Below are 21,338 nucleotides of genomic sequence, written 5' to 3' on the forward strand. Positions count from 1 at the left end.
TATAAATCTGGAGATAAATGATCATGTCTATAGAATTAAGCTGGTGGAAGACATGCATGGGCCTAAACGTATTGTGGTTCCTGGTGACAACTTTGAAGATGATAATTCTGAAGGGTCATATTCGGAGGATGAGGAAGGGGTTGAAGGCGCGTGGTGTGAGGAGGAAGAAGATGAGAGTGGGGAGGAGGACAGCATGGGCGACAAGGAAGCTTCTTTGTCAAGCAATTCAAAACCAGAAAGTGGAGGTAACACAAAACCGACGGCTGAAGAGATGGATGCAAGTTTTGTGGCAGATTCCTATGCGGGAAAGGAGGATTATGGGCTTCCCCATAAGGTGGGAGATCTTAAAGGACAGAATAACCATAATGGAAAGTCAACCATTAATTGTGATGTTGATGGGGCAGAAGTTGTTGATGGGGCAGAAGTTGCGGGTGTTCCAATGCTGGCAATTAATAAAGATGGTGGGGCCCGAGAGTGTGGGGTCACGAATGTGGTAGATGGATCTATGGGGCTGGATCCAGTGGGCCTCGAAGTTTCAGACTCCATATCATGTTCACAAAAGGAAAAAAAAGGCCCAGGAAAAATGATTAAACCCATCAGGAAGAAAGCTTTAGTTGACATTTACGAATCGTTGAAAATACCCTATGCCCCTTCGTATTTTACAACCCTGATCCAAACCCAATTCAAACCTAACACAAAGCTTCCAAGTACTGAAGGGCGTGAGTCTAAAATGGAGACAGCTGCGGCGTGTGCATTCACGGATGATTCATTAACGGATTCAGGGGTTCAAATTGGGAACAGAAGAATTTGGAAATCTATCGAAAGTGTCCCAAAAAAGGTTTGGAATTCAATTAAGGAGCTGGGCGTGGAGGGAGATGAAGATGACGAAGCATTCGAAGCTGTTATTCGAAATCTGGAGGCTAATGGGAGGAGGAGGTTTGATGGCAGGGTGGAGAAAAACAGGGTGTTGCAATGATTATAGGAACATTCAACATACGGGGGAGTGGGAATACGATGAAACAAAGGCGTATTGCCCAAATAATAAGGAAAATAAATCCACAGGTTATGTTCCTACAGGAAAGCAAGGTAGCAAAAATGGTTGATCAGGTTGTATGGAGTTTGTGGGGATCAAAGGATTGCGAATGGTCGGCAAAAGAAGCTATAGGCAGATCGGGGGGGATCCTAACCATCTGGAGGAAGGGAGTTGTGAGACCAGAATTTACTTTTACAGGAAAGGGCTTTCTAGGGATAAAGGCTCTGATTAATAACAAGGTACACTACTTTGTTAATGTCTACTCTCAATGTAGCTTAGCAGAGAAAAGAGAGTTATGGCATGATTTAATTAGCTGGAAGAACAAATTAGAGGTTGGTGAGTGGGTGGTGGGGGGAGACTTTAATTCAGTAAAAAATAGGGAGGAGAGGTGTGGGAAGGAAGTGCATAGCAGAGGAATTGAAATGGTAGAATTCAAGTGCTTCATTGACAACATGGATCTTGTAGATGTGCAAGTTAATGGTGGAGTGTTCACTTGGATCAAACCAAATGGAAAAGCGGCAAGTAGATTAGATCGTATCTTACTATCCGAAGGCCTGATCTCAAAATGGGAGATTGTAGCACAAGAGGTTGGGCTTAGGGACGTTTCAGACCATAAGCCTGTGTGGACAAAAAGTAGCAACGTGAATTGGGGGCCTAAAAGTTTCAGAGTGCTAAGGTGCTGGTATGAGCATAAAGATTTCAATGAATTCATCAATAGAGAGTGGAATGCTTTGAAGATTAAAGGTAGCCCAGCATTCATTGTAAAAGAGAAAATGCGATGTTTGAGGGGAAGACTAACGTGGTGGAATCGTAATGTTTTTGGAAAGGTAGAGGTGGAATTAGATGAGATTGTGGAGGATATGAATCAAGTGGAAGAAAAGTTGGTCCAAAATAACAGGAAGTTAACAGAGGCAGAATTAGTAAGCAGAAGGGTGTTCCAAGAATCCTTTTGGCACAAGTTACAATTAAAAGAGAGTATCCTAAGCCAGAAATCAAGGTATAGGTGGGCAAAGGAGGGAGACAACAATACTAGACTGTTTCATGTTTCAATGAAGGCTGGATATAGGAGAAACTATATTGGGTCAGTGACTAACTCTGCTGGGAGGTGTGTTGAGTCAGTTCAGGAGGTAAAAGAAGTTATTAAAGATTTCTATGAGGCTAAGTTCAAGAAGGAAATCTCCCCAGGTGCGCGGCTGAAGAGTGAAATGCTAAACAAGTTAAGTGTGGAACAGAGTCTGGCTTTGGAAGAAGAGTTCTCAACCGAGGAAATAAAACAAGCTGTGTTTGAAGGTGAAGGTGATAAATGCCCAGGGCCAGACGGATTCAACCTGGATTTCTATAAGAACTGTTGGGATGTAGTGGGTGAATCTATTGTTCAGTTTGTCAAAGAATTTCATAAAGGAGGTAAACTACCAAAAGCTATTACGGCATCGGTTTTAGTCTTAATCCCAAAGTGCGAAATCCCTTGCAAGCTTGAAGACTATAGACCAATTTGCTTGCTAAACGGACTGCTCAAAATAATTTCACGGATACTTGTTGCACGACTGAGGAAAGTCATCGATAACTTGATCTCTCCCAATCAAACAGCATTTGTTCCAAAAAGACAAATCTTGGATGGAGTGTTGGTCACCAATGAAATTGTAGATTATGCAAAGAGGAACAAGGCTGAATGTCTCATATTTAAGGCTGACTTCGCACAAGCTTACGATTGTGTAGACTGGGGCTACCTGAGATCAATGCTAATAGGTATGGGGTTTGGTCTTCGTTGGATGAGGTGGATGGAGTCCACGGTTTTCACGAGTTCGATGTCTGTACTTGTCAACGGAAGCCCAACGAAAGATTTTCAGGTTACACGTGGTCTACGGCAGGGAGACCCCCTCTCCCCATTCTTATTCACAATAGTGGCTGAAGGATTGGCTGGTATGATGAGAAATGCAACTGCCAGTGGTGCATACAAGGGTTTTAAGATCAATGAAGATGTGGAGTACAGCTTACTACAATTCGCAGATGATACGATATTGTTTGGAGATGGATCTTGGTCCAACTTGTGGACTCTTAAGGCTGTGTTGAGAGGATTTGAGGTGTTGTCTGGATTAAGAATCAATATGCACAAAAGCAAATTATATGGGGTTGGAATTGAAGAACACAGACTGGAGGCCTGCTCTGTTTTCTTAGGTTGCAAGGTGGATAAAATCCCTTTCAAGTTCCTCGGATTCACTGTGGGAGGAAATCATAGGAGGACAAGTTTTTGGAAGCCGGTAGTAAAATCGTTAAAGGAAAGACTGTCTTCTTGGAAGGGTAAGCTGGTGTCAATGGGGGGTAGGGTGACATTGATAAATAGCATACTCACAAATATGCCAAGTTATCAATTTTCTTTTTACAAAATCCCTAAAACAGTGAGGAAAGAAATTATCTCTATACAGAGAAATTTCTTGTGGAGTGGGGTTAGTGATAAGCGGTCCATTGCTTGGGTGGGGTGGAAAGAGATTTGCAAACCAAAAGTTGAGGGAGGTCTAGGCATTAAACATGTAGGAAACTTCAATAAAGCTCTACTGTCTAAATGGCCTTGGAGAATTCTGACAGAGGAAAATGCCATATGGAGAGGAGTGTTGGAGGGTAGGTATGGAGATGTGAGGAAAAGATTGTGGAGTAGCAATACTGGCACCAAGGAGTCATTATGGTGGAAGGATATTAGGAAGATTTGCGAAGAGGAGGGTGGAGTGATGACTAAAATCACAGCAAGACTTGGTGACGACAAGGATATACTGTTCTGGAAGACTAAATGGATTGGGGCTGCCTGTTTGTCCATTCAATTCCCATCTCTCTCTAAAGAACTGGTTTTTAATGAGGACTATGTGTGCAATTCAGGTAAATGGTCTGGTATGGCTTGGGAGTGGGAGGTGATCAGAGGTGAAGTGGTGCTGGGGCGGGAGGCAACAAGGGAATTTGGGGAGCTGCAAGAATGTTTGTTTGGAATACGCCCAGTGGTGACTGCCAGAGACATTTTTATTTGGCCCTTTGATAAGTCTAATTGTTTCACAGTCAAAACTTGTTATGAGAAAATTAATGTGCACCCGGTTGCTACTGGAACTGCAGAGTTAAAAATGTGTTTAGCTTATAATTGGGATGCAGCAGTGCCATCAAAAGTACAGTTATTCGGGTGGAGATTGCTTCGTGATAGATTACCTTCCAGGGCACAGCTTCAAAGGAGGAACATCATTGTACAACACCAACAAAGTCTGTGTGTATTTTGTGATCTGCAGGTAGAAGATGCTGCCCATTTGTTTGTAAACTGTCCCTCTCTGGCCCCTTTGAAGAACAAGATAGAATTGTGGCTTGGTATTCCTGTGCAGCCCGCTCAGAATTGCTGTGAATTCTTGTTGCTTTGGTTGCTGGAGATGAAAGGTAAAATGAGGTGGAAGCTAGCTGCTGCTATTTGGTTAACTTATTGTTGGTGTATATGGAAGACACGAAACGGGATAATATTCAACAATACAAAGTTTAGTAGTGAGGAGCTCTTTTTTATGATTCAGTGGTACTCTTGGTGGTGGATTGTATCAGTGGCACAAGGAAGTAGAAAATGCAATTTCTATGAGTGGTATAAAAACCCACTTCTATGCTGTTAAATTCTATGTTCTCACTGTTGACTATCGGTTTTTCTTGTATAGGGTTGGAGTACCCCTAGTACTCCCAATCTATATATAAGTTGCTTATGGAAAAATATTATTGACATAATTAACTAAATTTAAAACAAACAAAGAGGATGAACCATATGCTTGTAATCTTAGCCACTACCACCAAACTGAGCCTTAAGCTTCTTAATTTGAAGTTCGTCAAGGAGGGTAGTCTTTTTAATTGTGCGAGTTTCTAAGTTGTTACCAAATAGTAAGTTGTCTAGTATATGCAACCTCGGATTATCGCTACTAAAAGCAGAATAAACAAGAGCTTTTCCAGGACTAGAGTTAATTGTAAAATGCAATAGCCCTTTTGGAACAACGTAAACATCACCAGCTTTTAGAGTTTTCACATAAGCATTTGTTGGTGTGATAAATCCAGCAGTAATGACACCTTCAACAACAATTGTTAACTGAGTTGCGTCAGGGTGAATATGCATTGGTACAGTTCCATTTATACCAAAATCAACTCTTGCTGCCGAGATACCAAGTCCGTTGAGACCTGGTAAATTATTGACAGTTGCTACTTTAAATCCAACATTAAAAGGGCTTTTTAATCTTTGGGCTACAAAACCTGAGAATGCGAAATCATTCTCTGTTACAATAGTTTCTGACTTGCATGGATAACCAGAAGGGGTTTTTGAAAGCCCTAAGTTTGCAACACAAAAATCATTGGTAAAAGAAGAAGCATTAGAGGTGTATGAAAGAAGAGCAACAAGGAAAAGAGTAATGAGAACTATCTTCATTTATGATAATTGGAAGTGGGATGAGAGAATAATGTTATTAGTTTGCTATTTATAGAATTAATTTTCTTATTAGGTGGAGATATGATTTTAAATTGTTGACCACATCATGAGACGTGGCTTCAATATTGTATCTGCAAACGCAATCTTATTAGACTGCAATTATAATGTGATTATCAATTATAATTAAAATTGTGTTTTTACACAATACTATCTCCGGTCTTATGTATAAGAAAAAATTCATTTTTTAGATACATTAAATAAATAATGTATCTGGACAATATGTTGTTCAAATACATTATTTATTCAATGTATTTAAAAAGAGAATTTTTTCTTATAAATGAGATCAGATGGAGTACTACATTCAAATAATGTAACGTGCTACAATGCCTTAAACATAAAGTGAAGGGAAGAAAAACATTTTGTGGGTTATAGGGTTGATTGAAATTTTAAAATTTAATTTTCTTTTCAGAAGATTATATTTTAAACTTTTATAATTTAAAATTCAAAGAATATTTGTTTCAATTTCAATTTTTTTTAGAAGACTCAATAACTCTACACCTTATTTGCATTGGTTGTCTTTTTAACAAAGTTTGCTAAAAAAAATTGCAGAATTTTTTATTTTGAGATTACTTAAATGGTCTATTTTTATTGCCCATTCTTTTTTATTTAAATTTAGATATTGAAATCCAAAAACCTATAATCAATATGTTTTTAGTCACACGCGCACACTTGCGTGCACATTCAAAGAGAGTAAAATAAAGACATTAATGTAAAAGAAAATATTACTTATAAGGTTAACAATGTATATAAGATGTATTCGTGATCAGAACAAGAATTATGTGTGAATCGTAATGAAGGACTTTTGATATGGTGTTGTTAGTTTCTTGAGTAGTTGAATATGAGTGGACCTATAAAATTAACATTTTATCATCCAGATCAATGGATGAATCTAAATAAGGTAGTATAAAGTATGAAAAATGTGTGTACCTTAAGTTCTGCGTAAGTAAGGATATATGTACACCTAAGTCGAATTGTTATTGGACCTTGCTCAAGAGTAATAGATGGACTTTTATTATTTGGGTATTTGACCGGTACAAAACAAAATATAATATAAAATAATTAATAGAAGAAAAAAATTTAAGAAAACTATTCAAATAATGTTTTTTCTTCTTCTTTCTTTCTTTTATTTTCTAGCCTACGGTTATTTTTCTAGTGTTGATTTTTTTCTATTGCTCTTTTATTATTTGGTGTTTGGTTGTGGTGATTAGTTTAGTAGATCTTGTGCTTGAAAAACCTTGTTGGAATTTTGTATTCTCATTATAGGTTCGTTTATTTTGGATTTTTTTTAAATGACTCTTATAGTATAACATATTTTTGTGTAAGAATATTTAAAAAAAATTTTATAAAAATTTCAAATAAAAATTTAATTTGAGCAATTATTCTTATAAAGTTAGTTTAGATATTTTTTCATTTGATTAAAAAAATAGACATCAAAATTTTAAAAAATTATTTAATTTTGAAGTTACTTCAAATAACTTTTCATAAAAATTATTTTTAAAATATAAATTTTTGAAAAAATTGCAATTTCAACTGTATTTTGATATTCAATAATGTATGTTTATATTATTGGATGTCAAAATTAGTCTCCTAATTTAGAAAAATCAATAGAAAAAAAATTTAGAATGTCAAAATTAGTCTTCCAATTTAGGAAAATTAGTCTTTCAACTATTTTTATATTATAGGATGTTAAAATTAGTCTTCTAATTTAGAAAAACCAATTTAAAAAAAATTTATAATATTTTAAAAAATGATTTTATAAAATTCACTTTTAAAAATATAAAAAAATATATTTTTTTTAAAGTTAAAACGAACAAGCATAGTATGATAGTTGTGATTAAAAAAAAAATTCTTCAAAACTATATTATTTTATGTAATTTAAAAGATAATCCTAATATCATACAGGTCCAATTTTTTTAAAAGCGGCCTAGCTAGCCTTTCAAAAAATTTTATTTATAAAGTAACATCTAGAATGAACCATCAACTATATGGTACATTGGTGGACCACTTTTCTAAACCATCTGATTTTTTTTAAAGGTTGAGATGAGTTGAAAATATATTGTGAACGCGTGTATCTTTTCATACACAATCCCTTACCCTACCTTCTCTTATAGCTAAGTAATTTTATAAAACAAAACGTGACATAACAATTGAGCCATTTTTCCGGCAACACCACATGCCACCACCATGGCTCTCATCTATTCATGGTTTTTCTCTATCCAGATTGTTGCTAACTCCTGTCCCACAACCTCTGACTTTTGTCACAAACTACACCGATCTCAATCCAATCAGCACCATAATTGTCCCATAAAACTCCATTACGATTTTGTACGTGGTTACAATCACAGAAGGAAGAAAACCCATAATTTATTAGTGGTTTTATACTAGGGTTATCAATCGCTTTTAATCACAAATTCTAAATCTAATTTAGTTAGTTCAGAGTTAATAGTTAATAATACATTGCCTCAATGAAAATTATTTCATCAGCTACGATTTCATCTTCTATTTAGTTTATTAAATATTTAGTTCATTAAAGTCCCTTATATTTATAACTTTTCATTAATTTATTCATTGAAATATTAATAGTTGAGATATTAATATTTTAAATAAAACGCACACATTTTTTCCCAACACAAAATATTTTAATTATTATTGAAAAATAATTGTTTAACAAAATATTGTAAAACTTACTATTATTATTTAACATTATTATTTAACTTTTTTCCAATACAATAAATATGTAAAATATTTGCAGTTATTTATTACTGTATATTATTATTTATTAGAATAAAACAATAATTAATACCAAAACTCAAAACAAAACAAAATTTATTTCAAAAAAAATATAGCATTATGTAATATATACAAATGAATTGCAAACATAAATTAAATAGCACAAGTGACTTGGTGGAAAGGCTTTAAGGATTTGAGTCAAATGTCATTAAGAAATAGAAAAACATGATCGCCACGGCAGGGACCAATTCTAACAAGAAATAGAGATATGGGGACCTCCACCAAAATATTTAAGCCTTTTTTAAAATTAATTGTACATTTTTTATTTCAAAAATATTAATTTAAAATTTAATATTTATAATTATACTACACTAATATATAATTTAAAAAGTATAAGTTTTCTAACTAAAGTGCAAATAATAACTATAAATCCAAACTAATAGTAATGTGTAATATATAGGAGAGTTAGGGTTGTTCAAATCTAAATTGTTCTAAATAAAATTCAAAATTTAATTTAAATTATATAAAATTATATTGAATTTGATTTTATAATTAATTATTCAAAATTAAATTAAACTGCAAGTAATTTTATTTATGGATCAGATGTGTTTTTATTTCAAAATCGATCCAAACAGCGACGTAAATACTTATATTAAGTCCATTTTTTAAAATTCAAATAGGACCTGTGAATTGAATGGGCCGGAGCCTGCGTGTGGCTATAATTGTCTGGCGTAATTTTATAGATAATTTTTCATCTCACCCTTATACATTCTCCCAGATCCTGGGCGAAATTCTCAAAATGTCCTCTATTTTTTAAGATGCATATTCGAACACACATTTTTTTCTACAAAATACTTAAATTCGAGATGCATATCTGAATAAATCTTATTTTTATGAAAAAGGGTATGTTCGGATATGCATCTTCGAATAAACCTTATATTCTTATTAAAAAAAAGTATGTTCGAATATGCATATAAGAAAAGTTTCTTGTTGTGCTTTTTTTTGACGTAGTATTTGATATATAAGGATATGCACACCTAGTAGCCATGCATCCGCAATGCAACAAATATGTAAATGCCAACAATTTTCTTATTGAGGAAAACAGTTTGAAAATAGAAAAACGGTTAAAATAAAATTATAAAAATCTGAAAAATACAACTAAAACTTAAATAAAATCAAATTAAGTGTCTACAAATTTATTTGAAAATATGAAAATGAAAAAAATCAAATAAAATAGAAAAATAAGGAATTTAGGATTTTTAGGATGGCGTTCTGTTTTTTTGTCACTTTGATCCCTAATATTTATCTGATGAAATGACACAATAAAATTTCGATTCAGAGTTAATTTTCCCGAAAACCGAGTATTTTTATATTAGCTCACGTAAAATCGGAAACACTTGACTGCAAGGGTCAGAACGCGATGATACAATTCTTATGACTCCAATATTGGTTAATCGACATAGAGTCCCTGAGAAGTGCGTCAATTTTAATGAAAATACGTAAGAAATGAGTTTAAGAGTGTTTTCGGATATGAATCTCTGAACTCACCCATGGTCTGAGTGAATTTGGAGATTCATATCCAAACCAATTTACTGCTTGTTTTATGAAGAATGCGATCGGAGATACATCTCCGAATTCATTTAAAGGTATTCTTAGAATTTTAAGGGTGCATCCCATATAGTAAGGATGAGATGAATAATTGCCATTTTATATCAATGTTAATTTGGATGCAAAATTGCCTAAATGTGCGTGCTTTAATTATTGAGGGTAATTAGGGATGTCAATGAGACGGGGGATACATTCCCATCACAATCCCCGCCCTTGAATCTATTCCTGATCCCCGCTTCGGATTCCCACTACGGGGGATATTGTCCTCCTTCCCAGTCCCGACGGATCCTCAAGGTTCATGCGGAGATCTATAAACATGATTTTTTATTTATTTATTATTTTAAACCAAATTAATAGTAAAAGCTTCAAAAACTAATCACAAAAAATTTAGAAATTATTCCCTTTTGATAAATATATTGTTTTAACAATATTTAATTTATAATATTGAGTGTCATGGCCACCAAAATTTCAAAACTAAAAAAAATTAAAATAATTATTTAATTTCACTCTTTTACTAACAATACATATATATTTTTAAATTTGTGTAAATGATTAATTATATGAAATGACAAATAAACTTACAAAATAATTTAGAATGATATATAAATTAAGGATATTATGCTATTTTAGGCGGAGCGGAGACTCCACGGGACAAAAGATATGTACGTCACCCACGTTTCCGATGTGCCTTCGGAAAGACTTTGTTCTCCATACCCGTTCTCGCGGGAGAAAATTCCTCTTCTTTAGGGCACAAACGGAGAATCCCTACAGAGATTCCTGTTAACGGAGACAAGTTCACATTCCTATCAGTAAGAGTAATACAGTCCGGGTGGCAAGAGGTTTTAGGGGGGTCACCACCTCGTTGGTCCCCTATATGATACTTACCCTTTTGTGAAGTAAATAGACTCTATATATCTTCCATCTTCCATGTCCACTTTGTAACAAAATTAACTCTATAAATAGCAAACAACCTCTTTCTTCTATTATTACACATCCAATTTTTCTAGATGAAGATCATTCACATTTTTCTTTTTCTTTTTTATCTTCTCTCATATACCTCCCATGCTGTATCCACCAATGATTTCTGTGTAGCCGACTTTATGTTTCCAAAAACCCCTTCAGGTTATCCATGCAAAGTCCGAAACAAATGTAACAGCAAATGATTTTGCATCCTCTAGTCTTGTAGCTGCAAACACAAAAAACATTTTCAATTCTGGACTCACCACTGCATTTGTCAAGGATTTACCAGGTCTCAATGGACTCGATATCTCGGCGTTAAGAATCGATTTCGATATAAATGGAACGGTTCCAATGCATATTCATCCTGATGCATCTGAATTAATAATTGTTGCTCAAGGTGAAATCAAAGCTGGATTTATAACACCCACAAAAGTTTATGAGAAATATCTTAAAGTTGGTGATGTTTTTGTTTTTCCAACAGGACTGTTTCATTATCAAGTTAATATTAGTCCCAAAAAAGCTATTGTTTATGCTGTTTTTGGTAGCTCAAATCCTAGTATTCAATTACTTTTTGGTTTATTATTTAAAAATAACTTACCAACTCCAATAATTCAAAAGACTACTCTCCTTGATGCTTCACAAATTATGAAGCTTAAGGCTCAGCTTGGTGGCAGTGGCTAGAATTGCTAGCTTATGAATCTAATTTTATGTTTGTTTTAATTTAAGTTAATTATGTATGAAATAAAATTTATGTGTGTTTAGTTTTTATGTCAATTTTCATTTTAATTAGAGGTATGAAATAAAAATTATGTGTTTCTAGTTTTTATGTCAATTTTCATTTTAATATGTAAGAGGATGTATGGTTCTTAATATCTTATACAAACACAATGTTTTTTATGTTGTTTTTTAGCAACAATTTGTTATATAATTTTGATATATTTCATACAAGTTAAAGAAATATTATAAATAAATGAAAGAAAGTAATAACTTTATAAAATTAATCTTGTTATTTTTAATGTTTTTCTATTATCATAAATACAAATTAGAGGAATAATTAATTGAAAGCGACACATATAATATATTATGTAGAGAATACAACTAAGAAATTACAATTAACATTACATTGAAAATTAAATGTGATAATCTTCTTGAAATAATATTTTTTTTATAAAAATATTACAGTTATTATGAAATAAAAGAAATAATTTTTTTAATAAAAATATTACAATTATATTATAGAAGTATTTCATTTAGTCAATCGAACATATCATTAGTTTATTTAATTTCTGTCAATAAATTATTTATTTTTAGTCATTGCAATTATATTAACTTTTGTTTTTGGTTGTATTTTGTTTAATTTTTTATAAAATATATTCATATTAAAAATTAATCATTATATAAAGTAAATGGAAAAAAATTTAAATAACTAGGTTTAATAAAAAAAATTAAAAAAAACCATGTTTTCACGGTATTTACCAAAATGTCTAGGTTTGGGAGACCGGAAAGGTGTATGCGCCAAATGAAATGGCGCATTCATGTGTTTCAAGCCAAATGGATTGGCGCAAACACCTAATTTTTAGGGCAAAAAATTTCAAGCCAATTCAATTGGTGCATGAGTGCAACATCCCACACATAGGCGCCATTTCATTTGGCTCCTATGTGTTGGGGTATTATTTTTAAAAAAAAAAGAATCGTTTCGGGTATTTTCGCGCAAAGTTTTTGATTCCGGTCTTATATTTTAGTAAAAACGACTGATAAACCGAGTTCGTAAAATTCTTAGTAACCCTAAATAATATTTGCGTTGTCGATTGCGGTATTTCACCGTTTAGATGGGCATTTATCAAGTATTGGGGAGATGAAGTCATTGTTTCGGGTTAGTGATGGGTGTTGTAATATTAGGTGATAATAGGCAATATTGTTTGTTTGTGTTGTAATGTTTAGAAGTATTGGTTGTCTTATATAGGATAACGCTCTATTGCACAATGTTTACCAACATGCTTACATCTTTGCATTGTCTCAAGATGATGAGACGCACGCTGATCTAGGTCTGCCCCAATATTCCAACATGACGAGACTAGACAGACGCACGCTGATCTAGGTCTGTCACAAATTTGTTCTGGCCGTGTTTGAACGCTGGAGGCCGGACACCCACACTTTCCATCTTCGACAGGGGAGTGCACCATAACCCTGGAGGATGTTCACATGTTGCTAGGCCTTCCAGAAGACGGTAAGGCAATTAATGGTTGTGTTATGCAAGCAAATTCCCTTTGCCATCAGGCATTGGGTATAGACTTGATAGAGGGACAAGTTGGTGCTAGGGGACAAGGTGTTAACCTTAAGAGGTTAAAGGACTATTATTCAACATTTCGGTTGGATGATGATTCTTCCCAAAAAACAATACTTCAGAAAACCAGATGTTACCTGATCTTGCTATTTGGAAATGTTTTGTTTCCAGATAGTACAGGTAACACCGTTAATTTTATGTATCTACGTTTGTTAATGGATTTTACTAGAGTGAGTCGATATAGTTAGGGGTCTGCAGTGCTGGCTGCGTTGTACCAATCCCTGTGCAAGAACGCAAAATACGATTCTTGCACATTCTATGGATGCGCTCTGTTGGTGCAAGTGCGGGGGTGGCGGAGGATGCCTATAATGGCCCCGATTAACAGAACCAATTGGACCTTTCCGTATGCAATGAGGTAACTTTTTAATTCAAATTTTTAATGCAACATAAGTGGATTATGATTTACTCTAACTAACACATTTAATTTGCGTTTTAGATTTTGCGTGAAAAAAATGGACTTCACAAAAAATCTGCGGTCAAATATCACAATGTATCGCCAGCTTATTGATCACTTAGGACCCGAGGATGTATTATCTCTAATCTTTTGCTCTTTTATAAGTGTATTTTTATAAATGACCGAAATAATGTATAACTCTTATGCATGTAGTTTAAATGGAGACCGTATCTCGATTGCGACCATGAGCCTAGAGGTGCAGATGCAGCTATTTGGACTGCAAGAACTTGCCTGATCCGGTACAACATCATCGAAATGCATCATAGTGACCGGGTGAAACTACAGTTCGGAATGCATCAAGGTATATCCGATCCTCCAATTGACTTGGGAGTGTGGCACCTCAGACGAGTCAACCATCAGTGGAATCATCAAAACTTGAAGGATTACGCACCCGAATGGCGCCAGATGTGGAAGGACCGTCTCCAATATGTCCTCGACTTCCCCGTGAGTGATCGTGAGATGAAATCGTCCGCAGAATACATGAGTTGGTACCGTACGGTTACCACCCCTAATTTATTTATTGCAGATCCGTTCTACTTAATAGACCCCCGTGCTCACAACTACATCCTACCCCAACAACAACCTGAAGAGGAACAACAACAACAATAATAACAACAACAACGACAACGACAACAACAACGACAACAACAACTATAACAACGACAACAACTACGACAACTACAGCAACAACAACAACAACAACGAGAACAAGAACAAAATCAATACACCAACCAACAACAAAATCTATTTGATACTCCGTCCCGTTCTAACCGCAACTACCGGCAACAAAATTTGTTCCAATCACAATCTCAACCTTTCCAAGAAGCTGAAGACCAACACCATTCCGCTAGCTAATACTAGACCCATTCACAACCACTTGGCTTTGCAGGTTACACAGGGTCTACAAGGTTGTTCGGACAAAACATTGAGTCCGGTTTGTCAAGCCTCCATCTAAGTCCCGACGATGGTCCACATGTTGAATCATCTCACCGTGGCAACCCTTTTGGCTATGCAACACCGTCGAACCAATTTGGCTTTTATCAAGGTAGTTCTAGTGCTGCTGGGTGCTACAGGCTGGAAGTCGTGCCCCAACCCACCCCCACCACCATTTAACACTTTTGAGGGCTTGGGTAACCGACTTTACGACAGTCGGTTTCTGGAAAATTATGGTGGCGTGGACGAATTCATAGACAGCGACCAGTGGAACAACCCACTTTCAGGCCCAGCTATACAGACCCAGCAAGAAGCACGAAGGGGTAGGCATTTTGTTATGTATTTTGTTATGTTTTCTTTAATCAATTGTTGTCGATGTATCATTTCCCTAAAATTAATGAAATTTGTTATTTCCGGTTTTTATATATAGCCCCGTTGTTTCGATTTCGAATAACGGATGTCAAAATAGGTGTTTATAAATTTAATTATAAAAACTAAAAAAAATAAAAAAGAAGGGGGTTGGCTTTAGGCGCCAAATGGTTTGGCTATTTGGGGAAAAAAAATACCCTAATGCGCCATTTCATTTGGCGCAATCAAATGAAAAATTAGGGTTAGCCATTTCAAATGGCGCATGTACCCCTAAATAACACTTATGCGCCATTTCAGTTGGCGCATTCAATTATCTGGGTTTCTAAACCTAGACATTTTGGTAAATACCCCAAAAACATGATTTTTTTTGTAATTTTTTTTAAACCTGGTTATTTAAATTTTTTTCAAGTAAATGAGTCTAAACTGCTTGTATAAGATTCAATTTCAATTTATTCGAGTGATATTCCTAGTAGTTTGGGATGTAATTAGAATAACTAACTAACCCTTGTATTGTGTAACTAACTATCAATGCTTGCATGATGACTATATATAACAAGCTCCTCACATTGCATCAAGCAATGATTATCAATTACACAAGAAGATCTTGTGCAAACTCTCTCAATGAATCGATGTTTGTCCTATTATGGTATCATTCGCCTAAGAATGAACCTTCTTTCGCTCGCATTTCTTCATCTTCATCCTTGATCTAGTGCTAAATTTCTGCATCTTTGGTAGGAAATACACATAATTTGTTTGTTCTGGTGAATCAATTTCAGAATCAAGCTTCTGAGAAACATCAATGGAAAATCAAGACAGTACGCTGCAAGACACGCAACAAGTAATCAAATATTTGCATGCATTAACATCTATAATGGTGCACTCAAGCTTCGGTAGCACGTTTGCACCGAAGGTGTGATTTTGTCACACAAGCTTCACAAGGTTGTGGTAAATCCACAAATTTCGTCCATGTTCAAAACCAATAATGACAGGTTAGGATATATCATCTCTGAAGAATATGAGCCTTGGACTATTCAAGATTAGGCCCTATTCACGAGTTTCTTTCTACAATATCTAAATTCTTACCAAATTTTCTTTCGTGTAAGCCCTCATATGAGGTGTGAGATAAAGTGTATAAGAATTTCACTTGCAAATAAAGGCAAGAGTTCATCAAATAAGATTCTAAGTGAAGACAATCAAGAAAGATAGAAGGTTTATCTGAGAGTATGTACTTCGTATTAGAGCTATTATAGATTCACTGCCTACCATTGGTGATCCAATCTCTAAGAGGGATCAAGTTGATGTCATTCTCCAAGGACTACTTGGAGAGTATATTCCCTTCATCATTATGATCTATGGTAAAGTGGAACATACATACATCTATGAAGTTGAAGCATTGCTCTATATTCAAGAAGCTTAACTAGACAAGTATTGGCAAGAGCTTACTACTCCAAGTGGAATGCCAAACATAACTCAAATTGTCAAGTTAAAGACCCTAAAGAAGCGATGCGTGGGAGGTAACCCATAAAATTATGTGTTTTAATTTTTTTCTTGTGTGTTTATTTTTTACAAGAATAAAAAGAAAGTTACTCAAGGAGCATCATCGCCTCCTACTAGACGAATTGCATCAACAAAGACTAATTAGGATGGGTAGACCATAGATGAGGAGAAACAAGAGTTAAGTCATTTTTCATTGTTTCCTCCATAACTTTTTTATAGCTTTCTCTCCTTTTTATGCGAGGGGGTTATATGCTTTTATCATTTAATTATTTGTCTTTATTGAATTATTTAGTAGGATTTTGATCATCCATTTTGATTCTGGATGGAGGATCTGATCTTTTCTCTTATTTTTTTATTCTCAATTTTTCACTACTACAAAAAAGACTTCTTACCTTGGTTGGGAGAGGACTTTTACATCTAGGAAAAATAAGATCACATCTTACCCCTTTCTTAGATAGGTTTTCTATGGTGGAAAAAATGTTATTTATCCTTCTCTGTGTGGATTGAGATTTCCAGATTTTATTCCAAATCTATTTATCTTTGTTCCTTTATGATCTTAGTTATTCTATTAGTATATAATACTTTTTGAGATAATTCATGGTATATAGTATTTATAAATAAAAATTTAAATGATATTTTAAAAATTCGAATATATTTATCCACCCAACACACCTTAGATACCAATTCAAAGAGTGGGTCCCGCTCCTAATTTAACAAGGAAACTTAAAAACCCAGAACTTAAGCATTAACCCATATCCACGTCAAGCTAATAATCATCAACATTCAGTGATTAATCGACAAATGATCTTGCTTAATTATAATTTTATTCCAAATAGATCAGCCAATAAATTCCAGATCGACACAAGGCTTAAAGACATAACCCCTCAAAAAAACACTAGCACAAATAAAACAACTTGCAAATTGATTGTGGCTAAGGGGCCAAAGTAAACTCACAAGATACAAAGAGGTCATCATCAAACACCCAATATCCACCACATACAAGAAACCCCACCTCACTACTCCTCATCATTATCTAGTGCCTCAGAAGATTTAATTAGTTTAGTCAGAAGCCTATTTTGAGGCAATTGTGGAGAGTAGACAACAACTTTAGAGGGAGCCCGGCTGTTATAGACCATAGCAAGTCCTAAAACCATGAACTCTAACCTATCCTCCGATCGCCCGATCAAAGAAACAAGGATATCATAAATTGATCTCACGGAGAACCCATCTAAAGGATCCACTCTCCAAATATAAACATCCTCTTAATCAATCCACACTAAACCTAAGCTAAGACCAGGAAGAATTCGTCAACAATAAAATTGGAAATTAGAAATTGGTATTTTTTATTACATTTGAAAAATTGAAACCATCAATAATTAACAAAGTTAATCTGATAAATTATTATTCACTTTTAACTATTTAAAAAGGTTCTCTTTAATTTGTGTAAAAATATCTAGGCTTAATGCATCTTTTAGTCTCTTATCTTAATTTCAGATTTTATTTACGTTTTTTATTTAATAAACGTTCGTTTTAAGTCTCTTAAATCAAATTCTGTTAGTCACATTGGTCCTTTCAGTTAAATTTTGTAAAAAATCGGATTAAGTAAAGAGGACGTGGCACTAATTTGGATGACTTGAAATTATTTTAATAATATTTTACTATTTATAATTTATTAAATATTTTATCCACCACATCAGCTTCTGTTTCTCTTTTTTCCATTTTTCCTTTTCCTCTTCACCGGAGCAAAAATGCGTTCTCTTTAATTTGATAAACCAGGTTGCAAATAAATGTGGATTTTTAGATAATTATAATTAAAGTTGATTTTTTAAAATAATTTGATGATATGAAGCTTCATAATTTAATTCATGTATTGCTAATAATGCAGGAATTTTTTTTTTCTGAAAAGGGTGAATTTTTTCTAAAGATTTAACAACTAATGTAGTGAAATATGAAAGTAAGTTAAAGGATTTCACAACTAATTAAGCCAAATATCTACTATGAAGTTGTTGATCGATTGGGGAATATTATACAATTATACTCAACTTTTTAAAATATTTATTAGATTTTATGCATGTCTCTATTGTTACCACAATAATCTAAATTATATAACAGATTGTTAGTAAAAAAATACATTGAAAATATATGAGAAATTAAGAACCATATCATCCTCTTATTTTATTGAAATTAAAATTGATAAAAAAACACACATAACATTTATTGCTTACATGATTAACTTAATTTAAAACCAACTAAGAGGATGAATCATAAACTAACAATCCTAGCCACTACCACCAAATTGAGCCTTAAGCTTCATAATTTGTGCTTTTTCAAGGAGTGTAGTCTTTTCAATTGTTTCGTTTGCTAATCTGTTACCAAATATTAAGACATCGAGTATTTGCAAGCTAGGATTGTCACTACTAAAAGCAGAAAATACAATAGCTTTTCCAGGACCAGAGTTAACTGAAAAATGCAATAATCCAATTGGAAAAACGAAAACATCACCAGCTTTAAGAGTTTTCTGATAAACATTTGTTGGTGTGATAAATCCAACATCAACGACACCTTCAACAATAATTGCTAATTCGGTTGCGTCGGGATGAATGTGCATTGGTACAGATCCATTTATAGCATAATCTATTCTTGCTACAGAGATGCCAAGCCCATTGAGACCTGGTAAATTTTTCACATTTACAGGTGTAAATCCAATATTAAAAGGGCTTTTTATGCTGCCTGCTACAAAACCTGAGGATACAAAGTCATTCGCTGTTACAATGGTTTCTGACTTGCATGGATAACCTGAAGGCGTTTTTGGAAGTCCTAAGTTTGCAACACAAAAATCATTAGTAAAAGAATTAGCATTGGAGGTATATGAGAAAAGAGCAAGAAAGAGAAGAATAATGAGAATCGTCTTCATTTTTGATAATTGGACGTGGGATAAGAGAATGATATCGGTTTGTTATTTATAGTGTTAATATTCTTACAAGGTGGATGATAATTTCAAATTGTGGACCATATCATTTGAGGTGGTTGCATTATAGTGTCGGCTACCGCAACCGTATTAAACTGCAATTATAGATTCTAAAACATCTTTTTAGTTTTTAAAATTAAGTTTAATAAAAAAATATGGAGAGTGTAAATTGTGATATCCAATAGAAATATGTCACAACTATCATTTTAAATGAATTTCTCTATGCTTTATTTGCATGTTTGTTTTTTAACAAGTTTTGTTAAAAAAAAAAACAAGTACGATGATTTTTGTAGATTACTCAAATAGTCTATTTTCTTTCTGCTTGCACCTTTTTATATTAAAATTTAAACATTAAAATCCAAAAAACCATATAATCAAATTGTTTCTAGTTTTATTATAATAATGTTTTCAAATTCTAAATATTAAAAATCATTACATAAACAAAAAAAAGATTAAGCAAATAATTTAAATCAAATACAAACAGAAAGACCAGGAACATATTTGTGTTCTAAATTAAAATATATAGGTAATTTAAAATAAAATATATAATGTTATTCTGGTCCAACATTCTTTAAAGCAGCCTAACTTTTTTTGTTTTACTTAAACAATGGGGCAAAATACCACCCTAGAAGTATATTAGAAAGAAAAAAAATCAGATACAAAGATGCAAGTGAAGTCAAGGGGGACCAAAACAAAACCCCCTTAGAATAGAGCTCCAATAAAATTTCTGCAAAACTTCATACTAAATTAACATTCTTATAGACAAAATCCCATTAAGTAAAGTTTTAAATTTTCAACCTAATGTTGGCAAGCCTATCAACATAGTGATTTTCTACCCTAAAAATATAAATGGCCATAATTGTCATGGACCTAGATCAGATGCAAAGTAACATGTATTTATTATTTTTCCAGGAACAATTGAAGGTTTACTAAAAGCCATTATCACTAAATTGAAATCGGACTCACGCCATAAATGGGATCGGTTTTTATCATTTTTGCAATCTCAATAGCTAACATAGCTTGTGTAATTTTTCAAAAGAAGCATTGTCTGGACCAAGATTCATGGCAAAGCTGCCTAAATACTCTGATTAAAAGTATCTAAAAATACCACTATAAACAGTTGTATCAAGCATAACAATGGAGGTCTCATTCATGTTACATTTGATCTAATTCAATTGAGGAGGATACCAAATAAAATCATAAATAATATGAAAAATTAGTTTGCAGGAGCTGTAAAATGTACTTGGTAGATTTGATTTCCTTAAACGGCTTGCTTATGGTTTGTATTTATTTTCCTGATTTTTTCGCATTCTTATGGATTTCTATTTTTTAAGGAAAATGACATGCAACCCCGCACGACATAGACAAGGCAAAGAGACCCAGACAGCGTCGGCTAGATGCGAGCGGGCGTTACAGCTAGCATCGACACAGGGACGGGGTAGAGTACGAGTATCCGTCCAGATGGATAAGCCTGGTTCCTCATCTGGATCGAGGAGTCGGCTAGCTCGGGTGTCTTCTTCCCATCAGGAGGTACGGGAGGATGACCAGTAGGTGATACCTGATGTTGACCCTCCGCGCGGGGAGGAGGAGGAGCAGGGCTACCCAGGAAGGCCTAGGGACACTTCCTTGCTTATTTACTACCACGACCACGTCGCTCGGTGTGTCTGGGAGGGACATGTATTTTTTTTAATTACACTTTATAATTTAACAGTTTTTTATTTAGGTTTTTTAATTACACTTTATAGTTGAACCGTTTTTTAACTAACAATCTTTTTTGTTTTTTGTTTTTGTGGTAACAGGATAGGCCGACGATAAAATCCGTGAACCACACGCGGAAGATTTTTGATCTGTTTAAACCAGATGACCAGTGGTTTAAAGATGTGGTATCTGGTTCCGGGCTCGGCGGATTGTGCATGACCGGGTATATCACTATCAGCCACAACATGCAGGGGGCTTTCGTGG

General features: G+C 34.1%; 2 protein-coding genes and 1 pseudogene across 2 annotated transcripts in view; 1 reads left to right on the forward strand and 2 right to left on the reverse strand.

Moving 5' to 3' along the window:
• Nucleotides 1-5,453, reverse strand: part of LOC131618190 (germin-like protein 8-14) — a 39,958-nt gene extending 34,505 nt beyond the window's left edge. Inside the window, exon 1 of the mRNA XM_058889454.1 lies at nucleotides 4,829-5,453. Within this exon, the coding sequence (XP_058745437.1) occupies nucleotides 4,829-5,453 (625 nt within the window). The remainder of the gene's footprint in view (nucleotides 1-4,828) is intronic.
• A 5,333-nt stretch (nucleotides 5,454-10,786) lies between these two features.
• On the forward strand, nucleotides 10,787-11,635 carry LOC131618191 (auxin-binding protein ABP20-like; annotated as a pseudogene).
• Nucleotides 11,636-18,609: 6,974 nt separating this feature from the next.
• LOC131618193 (auxin-binding protein ABP19b-like) lies at nucleotides 18,610-19,323 on the reverse strand. The gene has a single exon (XM_058889457.1). The coding sequence runs from the start codon at nucleotides 19,320-19,322 to the stop codon at nucleotides 18,687-18,689; it is 636 nt and encodes a 211-aa protein (XP_058745440.1). The 5' UTR covers nucleotide 19,323; the 3' UTR covers nucleotides 18,610-18,686.
• Nucleotides 19,324-21,338: the final 2,015 nt, after the last annotated feature.

This window comes from Vicia villosa, linkage group LG7, assembly GCF_029867415.1.
Source record: "Vicia villosa cultivar HV-30 ecotype Madison, WI linkage group LG7, Vvil1.0, whole genome shotgun sequence".
Classification (NCBI taxonomy): domain Eukaryota; kingdom Viridiplantae; phylum Streptophyta; class Magnoliopsida; order Fabales; family Fabaceae; genus Vicia; species Vicia villosa.

Bases quoted from the DNA above. Each gene is read 5' to 3' on its own strand.
- LOC131618193 (XM_058889457.1), bottom strand. From the start codon at position 19,322: ATGAAGACGATTCTCATTATTCTTCTCTTTCTTGCTCTTTTCTCATAT.